The sequence below is a fragment of the Lipotes vexillifer genome, unplaced genomic scaffold, assembly GCF_000442215.2.
Source record: "Lipotes vexillifer unplaced genomic scaffold, Lipotes_vexillifer_v1.1 scaffold581, whole genome shotgun sequence".
In the NCBI taxonomy this organism is placed as follows: domain Eukaryota; kingdom Metazoa; phylum Chordata; class Mammalia; order Artiodactyla; family Lipotidae; genus Lipotes; species Lipotes vexillifer.
In genome coordinates, this window is record NW_006788182.1 from 278,835 (window position 1) to 287,002 (window position 8,168).

General features: G+C 46.1%; 1 protein-coding gene across 1 annotated transcript in view; it reads right to left on the minus strand.

Annotated features, from left to right (window-relative positions):
• Window positions 1–555, minus strand: part of DUSP23 (dual specificity phosphatase 23) — a 1,442-nt gene extending 887 nt beyond the window's left edge. The window contains exons 1-2 of the mRNA XM_007461288.1: window positions 529–555; window positions 173–441 (exon numbers count right to left, since the gene is read on the minus strand). Of these exons, the coding sequence (XP_007461350.1) occupies window positions 173–439 (267 nt within the window). The 5' untranslated portion in view covers window positions 440–441; window positions 529–555. The remainder of the gene's footprint in view (window positions 1–172; window positions 442–528) is intronic.
• Window positions 556–8,168: the final 7,613 nt, after the last annotated feature.

The following is an 8,168-nucleotide window of genomic DNA, read 5'->3' on the forward strand; positions in this document are numbered from 1 at the left end:
CCCGCTTTGGCTTTCTGTTCTGGTTGCGACGGTCTCCTAGCCCCACCGTCTTCCTCCAGTCTCTCTCCCGGAACCCAGCTAAGTTATTCCTGGCCCCGCCCTCCCCAGCGCCGCGTGTCCCCGCTGACCCCTCCCAAGTCCCTCCCTCCTGGCGCTAACCCCGCCCACTGACCTCTCCCCTGGCGTTGGCCTCGTCGACAATCTTCACGAAGCGGTCGATCTGCTCTGGGCCCGGCGAGCAGAAGTCTGGGATGCGCAGTCGGTGCAGGGTGAGGCCTGGGCAGCTGTCGCTGTGCGGGGGCCCGCGCTCAGTCAGTGACACCAGGTGCCGCACACCCTGGTCCAGCAGGAACTGGTAGTGGGCGGGGAGCCGGGGCAGGGCCAGCCCCGCCAGCCGGCCGGGGAGCACCCACGAGAAGTTGGGTGGCTGCACGCCCATGGCTGACAGAGGGCACAGAACAGCGGGTCACCGGGGGTGAGGCCGGCCCGTCCCGCTCCGCCCCCGGGCCGGGTAAACCTTCCACCTACCTAGCACTGGCGCCTCTTGGAGCCACGTGGTCTTCGGGACACATCCTGGGTGTCGTCCTGCTCCGCCTCAGGGGATTGGCCGAGCCACCTGGGGGCGGGGCTAGAACACCCAACTCCCGTCTCCCAGTGACCGTCGGAGCGTTCTGGTCCGGCCCCAAGCAGAACGCTCGTTGATTGGTTGGATAGTCAACAATGGGCGGGATTACTGCAGCCGTGTGCACGGGGATTGGTGGACCACGCAAACAGTCAAGACAGAACACCTCGAAGGAATTAAAAATTGTTTTCTGTGGATGAAGCAACCCCGGGTCGAGCTCTGCTGCTCCCTGGCGGTCGGTGGGAGTTATTGCATCACTGGCCAACTGCCCCTGCTGCCCAAGGGCCTGGCCTTGTCTTAACTTTCTTCACAATGGATGCCCAAGGGTTTAAGAGATGGCAAATCTACATACGCCTTGGGGGAGGAATCTTCTCTACAATAACTCTAAGTCATTATCAGTGACTTTTTGAACTCGTCCAGTCAGTGGGAATCGCCACTGTACAGGGGACTGTTCTTGATTTTCCACTGCTGAAATTATTAAAAAAAAAAAACAGTGTTTGTGCCATCTGGTGCCCTGAAATCGTACCCGGGAGAGTAATAATGTAATAATAATAACAACAACAAAAGCACCACCACCAAAAACAATATAAGAATTAACAAACTGAGCATTATTATGTGCCAGGTATTTTTCAAACTGATTTAATTGCCACAATAATCTTACGAGGTGGGTAATCTATTTAACTGTCTTACAGATGAGAAAACTGAAGCTCTGGAGAGGTTCAGGAACTTGACCAAGAGATGACTGATGGTGGGGGGGTTTGAAACCAAGCAGCCTGGCTCCAGAATCTTTAACAGAACGGTATTGTATTCTAAAGTTAAATAGAAGGTTACTGCCTCTTTACCTAACCATCCTCATGTCCCTCAGCTGGGTTAAACAGTTGCAGGATTTGTTAATTTTAATTCATATTTCCTGATTCTCAGGTTCTGTGAGTCACCCTTCCCTGGGGAGGCTAGAGTTTCTCTGTGTCATTCATAGCAGGTGGGGAACTAGATCTGAATACAGTGTCTTAACTGTGATCTGACTGGTTCATATCCTCATTTGAACAATGTGCTTCTAGTGATCAGACTAATTATAATTATGAAAATAGTTAACCCTTATTGAATTTGCTTATGTACCAGGCCCTGTGCCAGGTGCTTTCTGGAAGAGCCACATTGGGAAGGTATTTTTATATTTCTTTTGCACATGAGTAATTTGAGGCTTAAAGAAGTTGGTTAACTTAGCCAAGCACACATAGCTACTAAGTAGCTGGGCTGGTTGAGCCAAGGTCTCTCTCATTCCAAGCCCAGGGTACCTAGTCATGAAGATGTACTTTCCTCCTTCTGTCCCCATCTACCCCTGACACACACATTTGGTTCCAGCAAAATGAAAAGGAATTTTTCTTCCTCCAAAGATCAAAGCCTGCTCTGACCCTGTGGAAAATCACTTACCGTTTACTCCGGCAACTTTGAAGCATCGCCTCTGCCTACTCTCCCCAGGTTCCAGGAGCTGCCAAATCTACCCTTTCCCTTTCTTCTGTACAATCACAGCCCTGATTAAGCCCTTCCTGTCTGCACTCCCATTTCCCACACAACTCCCTATGACTCTTTCTAGCCCATCCCAATTTATTCCTATTGTGCCCTTCAGCCACCAGTCACCCCTTCTCCCCTCCCAGCAACTCCTCTCAATCCCTTGCTCAGGATTTCTGGCTGCACTGCCTCTGGAGACAAGACTCCAGCACTTGCTCCTTTCAGGTTGAACTTTTCTCAGTCCCTTTTCCTTGCTCCCTCACTCATAAGGGGAAAACCTCCCACGTTTCTCTCCACTACCCTATGCCCCTTCCTTGCCTCCTTGAGATCCAGCTCAAAGCCCATCGTCTTCAGAAAGAAGACATTTCTGGGGAGGAGACAGAGATTCCCGTGTGGGTCTCTGCAGGGGTTGAAGTGCATCCATCAACCCACCTGGGCTTCCTTTGTAGGAATTCCTCCCTCTTTACTGCTTGGCCTCTGGCTTCCAACAGGCCCCAGGTGAAGGGGTCCCTGCCTTGGTCTGTGTCCCATTGTCAAGAATATTATTTAATTTTCTGTCTTGGGCCCAGGGGGCCTCACATTGAAAGAAAAACTCCTTTCTGATGGTTTCCTGGCTAGGATCCCCGCAACTAAACAATGTCAGCTCCCCGCACGTAGCCCCCAACCTCATGCAATACTGAGCTTCTTTTCCTTTCTCTTCTGTTACCTGACCTTCATTAGATTTAATCTCCATACTCCCATCTCATTTTTTATAAATATGTACTCCTAGTATAGCAGTTAGTTTATTGGATTGGGGTTATCTGTGGCAGAGCCAAGAAGGCATCATTCCATCTTCAGATTTCACACATCTAATACAGAGCCTGACACACAGTGCTCAAAATTGTTAAATGAATGAAAAAATAAGTAGAATGCATAGGCAAGACTGTGAAGGTACATTTCTGGGAGTGTAGGCGAGTCTCCAGGGCTATGTGACAATGTGTGTTCATGTGTCTTTTTTTTTTTTCCACCAGCAAAGTGAGTTTATTCAGGAATAGTAGAGAATTGCAATTCGGGACAAGCAAACTATGGCAAACCATAAACAGGTTCTAGGAACAGAGGAGAGGGGCTTGCTTTTATAGAGAAAAGGAAGAATTGAGGAGGGCTGTGATGGTTCTTCATTGGCTACAGCCAGTGGCAGCTTGTTATTGATGGGCCAGAAGGAAATCTTTCTTCCTTCTGGGGTGTTTGTGTGTCTTTTTAATTGCATGAGTTTGAGGACTATTTGAGTGCGGTGTAGCACCTTCTTGAGATGTACGTTTTACATGTGTGTGCTTTTAAGGAGAGAATGACTGTGTCAGTATGATCCTGGCTAAGTCTAATTACTGTTTTGTAAAAAGGGAAAAATAAGCCTTGCTCTTTGCAGAGCCCTGCTCCTGTTGTGTGCATGTGTTTGATCTTGTGTGTATGTAAGTGTGTTGAGGGAGATATTTTCCTGGAGAACAATCTGTTGACACTGACAGTGGGCTGAGTGATAAGCTTAATTTCCCTGACTTCAAGGAATTTACAACATGCTGGGGGGGATTTAGACTCAAAAGTAATTGTTCTCATAACATATAATAAAGTACTAAATTACTCATCAAAGACAATCAGATCATATATATTGAAAAGTTAATTGTGCAGTAAAAATAATAAGCACAAGAGAAGTCAGTGGGGGAAAGATAAGCTTGGGTTGGAACCACCAGAAAAGTGGTCTTCGTTCCCTTTTGTTCTCTGCCCATTGTGAAATACTGGAAATGACATTATTTGGAAGCTCAACAGAACAGTTTTAGAGCATCCTAGCTCCCCCTTCCCCAGCTGATAAGACTGTTTTGACCTAATTCTCTTTGATGTTGAGGCCCCAGTTCCTTGAGGGCTTGATGCTAGTGGCAGTTGGAGGTGAAACCAGAGACAGAGATTCCTTTCTCCAAGTAGGTCCCTGTGTCCCACCAAGGCAGAGGATTGCTTGGGTTTGGGTTCCTGTGGCCCTTGGACTGTAGTCAGAGCTCTCAGTGTCTTAAATGTTAGGATCTTTTGTCTAAACACATTTCACACCTGGGACCCAATGATCTGGAAATTGAGTTACAGAAGGGATGGTGTGGTAGCCAACCTCAAAGACCATCTCATGTCTTTTCCACATTGATAGGGCTGGTTTGTGTAACAAGTAGAATATTGTGGACATGATGGTGTGTGACTTCTTAGGTTAACTCATAAAAGACAGTATGGTTTTGACTTGCTCTTTTGTGGGAGAAGCCAGCTGCCATATTAGGAGGACACTCAGGAGTCTAATGAGAGATCCGTGTGGGGAGGCTTCATACCAACATCATGTACGAGAACTTGCTATTTTGGAAGTGGATCCTCTGGCGCCATCAAGACCTTAGATGACCTGCCCAACATCTTGACAATAACCTCACAGATTCCCTGAGCCAGAATCACCCAGCTAGTCCTCCCTTGAATTTCTTACCCACGGAAACTATGAGATAATAAATATTGATTATTTTAAGCCATCAAATTTTGGGGTAATTTCTCATGCAGCAAATAGGAAACCAATACAGATGGGAATACTCAGATAAAAGGAAAGAAGAGAAATAATTTCTAATAAACTTAAGGAGCGAAATAAAATCAAGTTTATTTTTCAGAGAAAAAGTTATACTATAAGCAGTTGTAGTCTAAGTGTGTGTGTGTGTTTTGGGGGGATAGGGTGTTGAGATAGGTCAGTGCAAATTTTCCACATCTGGAGAACCATGCTGTGTTGAGGAACCAAGCAGAATAGTTTGGGTGTGGGTTTTGGGTGTTAATGGTGTGGGAGGTGTGGGGGTTTTATGTGGTATTTGTGTAGTTAGGGACGATATACAAATTATTTAATAACTCGCCATGGCACAGGAGGCAAGCAACCAGAATGGACCCTCTACCAATCAGCACCATTGCCTACAAACAAATGGTGATGCTATCCTGCTGCCTACTGGATGCACATTGGTGTCAAGTGTAGAGCTTTGACATGATCTGGGGTGTGGTCAGGTTACCTTGGACATTTTAATATAGGTCTTTCCACAAGATGGCACTGACAGCCTGATAGCTTTTCCTTGTTTCACTCGCGCGCGCGCGCTCTCTCTCTTTTTTTTTTTGTATTTGTGATTTGTATACTGTTACAGAACATACCATGACTGATTGCTCACAATTTGCTAGTTGATTTCTTGTACTTCTGACAATTCTATCACCTTCATGGCACTTAATATTATGTTTTTTCTTTAGACCATTCCAGGGGCACATTGAGACTTCCCGTTGGGATGTTAAGGGGTAGTGCCTTATACTGGAAGCTATGATTAGGGGAGCTGGAGCTGGAGATGGACTTGGGGACTTTGGTTTCAGTTAGGTAAGAGACACCTTTGCGATGAGAACAGTTTTGGTGAACTACCTCTCTTCTAACATTCATGCTGCTACGAACTTTGCTTTGCCTTGGATCTGAAAGGAAGAAATTACTGAAAATCTTGGCATTGCAGTTTTCACTGCATAATTGTAAAAATCGGAAAGGACCTCAGAGATCTTTGGGTTTAACCTCTCCATTTCTGGGTGAGGAAACTCACCATTGAGTTACTCAGCTGGTCCAGACTAAGACTCAGTCCACACTATGAAATATCACTGGGTCACTGAACTGTGTGACCTGAACCAAGTTACTTTAAATTTCTAAGTCTCTGTTTCAGATGTCTATAATGATCTAGATTATTAAGGATCATTGATAGGGTTAAATAAGCGAGGAATATGTAAAGTGCGTAGCAAAGTGCTGGCATATAATTGGTGCTCAAAAATGGAAGCTACTTCTGGATCACCATCATCATAGGATGATTTAGAGCCAGATGGGAATAAATGAAGCAATTACACTTATGTTGATATATCTCTAATGTGAAGTATTATCATAGGATGCTGTGGTTGGTGGAATTTTTTCTTTTTAGGAGTTCTCCCTTTGAATTTTTTTTTTCACATCTTTATTGGAGTATAATTGCTTCACAGTGTTGTGTTAGTTTCTGCTGTACAACAAAGTGAACCAGCTATATGCATACATATATCCCCATATCCCCTCCCACTTGAGCCTCCCTCCCACCCTCCCTATCCCACCCCTCTAGGTCGTCACAAAGCATCGAACTGATCTCCCTGTGCTATGCAGCCGCTTCCCACTAGCCATCCATTTTACATTTGGCAGTGTGTATATGTCAATGCTACTCTCTCACTTCATCCCAGCTTCCCCTTCCCCTCCTGTGTCCTCAAGTCCATTCTCTACATCTGTGTCTTTATTCCTGCCCTGCCACTAGGTTCATCAGTACCGTTTTTTTAGATTCCACATATGTGCATTAGTATACAGTATTTGTTTTTCTCTTTCTGACTTACTTCACTCTTAGTGGAATTCTAAGATGGGCCCAAATGACCTATACCCTTCGATGAGGGGCTATACACCCTTCAATGAGGGGCTATATACCCTTCGATGAGGGGCTATCACTCCCATGATTACGTCATGTTACACGGCAAAAGGGGGCCACTCAGTAAGGTGGCCCTGGGAGCGGAGAGTGATTCCCAGTTGACAGCTACTAAGAAAGCAGAAGCTTCAGTCCTACAACTGCAAGGAAGTGAATTCTGCCAAATGAATGAGCTTGGAGGAGGACCTGGGGCCTCCGATGAGAGTTGTAGCCTAGCTGGCATCTTCATTTCAGCCTGATGAGACCCTGAGCAGAGGACCTGGCTAACCTGTAACTGGACTTCTGACCTACAGAACTGTGAGATAATAAATGGGTATTTTTGTAGCCACTAAGTTTGTGGCAATTGGTTACACAGTAATACACAGTAATAAAAAACTAATACAGATGCCTTATTTACTTGCTTTATTTTCTTATTTTTAATATGCTGGTTGCAATACTAGAGCTTTGAGCTTTCTAAAAGGCAGTCTTATTTCTTGTCTCTTTTCCCCTTTAATTCTTCCAGTCTTCAAAACTCTAGACCACACAGGTCCGTTTTCCAGGGCAGATGCAACAAATACAGTGAATCAGTGGAGCGCAGGAATTGTCACTATCTCATTCCCTCTAGGCACCTCCCCAACCTCCTGGCTTCTCCTCCAACCACCTTTAGACCAGTGCTTCTCAAAGTGTGGTCCACAGTTGAGTGGCATCGCATCACCTGGGAGCTTGTGAGAAATGCAGAATCTCAGACCCCATCCCAGACCTGTGGGATCCCAGGTGGTTCACATGCACACCTATGCCTGAGAAGTCCTGCTGTAAAAACTTTGTCCTGCAGCTCTGTTTTCCCTTTGCTGGACAGTCATTGGTAGCACCTAAGACACAGCCTGGTCACAGGAGGTGGTGCCTGATATCTCCAGGTGTCTTTGGCTGAGAAAGGCTGTAGGCAGAAGAGCACAGTGAGAAGCCTCAAAGACACCTAACTGGCCTGGGTAAAAGCCTGAGGTCAATTACAAACACCCGACTGTCCCTGGCTGGAACAATCTACTGCTTTACCTACTGGTCAGGAAGCTATCCAAGAAAAATATGCTTACATGTACGTTGTGAATTTCCTGTTTTTGTTCCAAGGAAGGGCTTGGCTCCCGGACTTCCTTTCTGGAGGAACTCTTGAAACATCACTTCCCACTCTCTCCACCTTTAAAGTACGTTCCAACCATAACTGAAATTACCTGATTTATCATCCTTCAATTTAAGTGTGCCAGCCTCCCTCCAGTTTTGGGAAGAGGAGAAGGAACCATTGGACCACCTCCCGTCACATCCCCTCAACCCCCCCACAGAAATTCCTCCCACCCAGATCCCATCCTTCTGCAATCTCCTTAGGACCTATCACCTCCGTGGCTCTGCGGACTGGCCCCCATTATTCCTGCCTTTACACATTTCCCCTCTGTGCAGCTACGGTGCCTTTCATAGAACACAGACCTTACTTTCCCAGCTCTTCCTTACTGCCTTCAAGAAAAAAAAAATCCCAACATTTGTAGACTGGCATAAAAAGCCCTCCAGGATGAGACCTCTTGCTTCTCTCT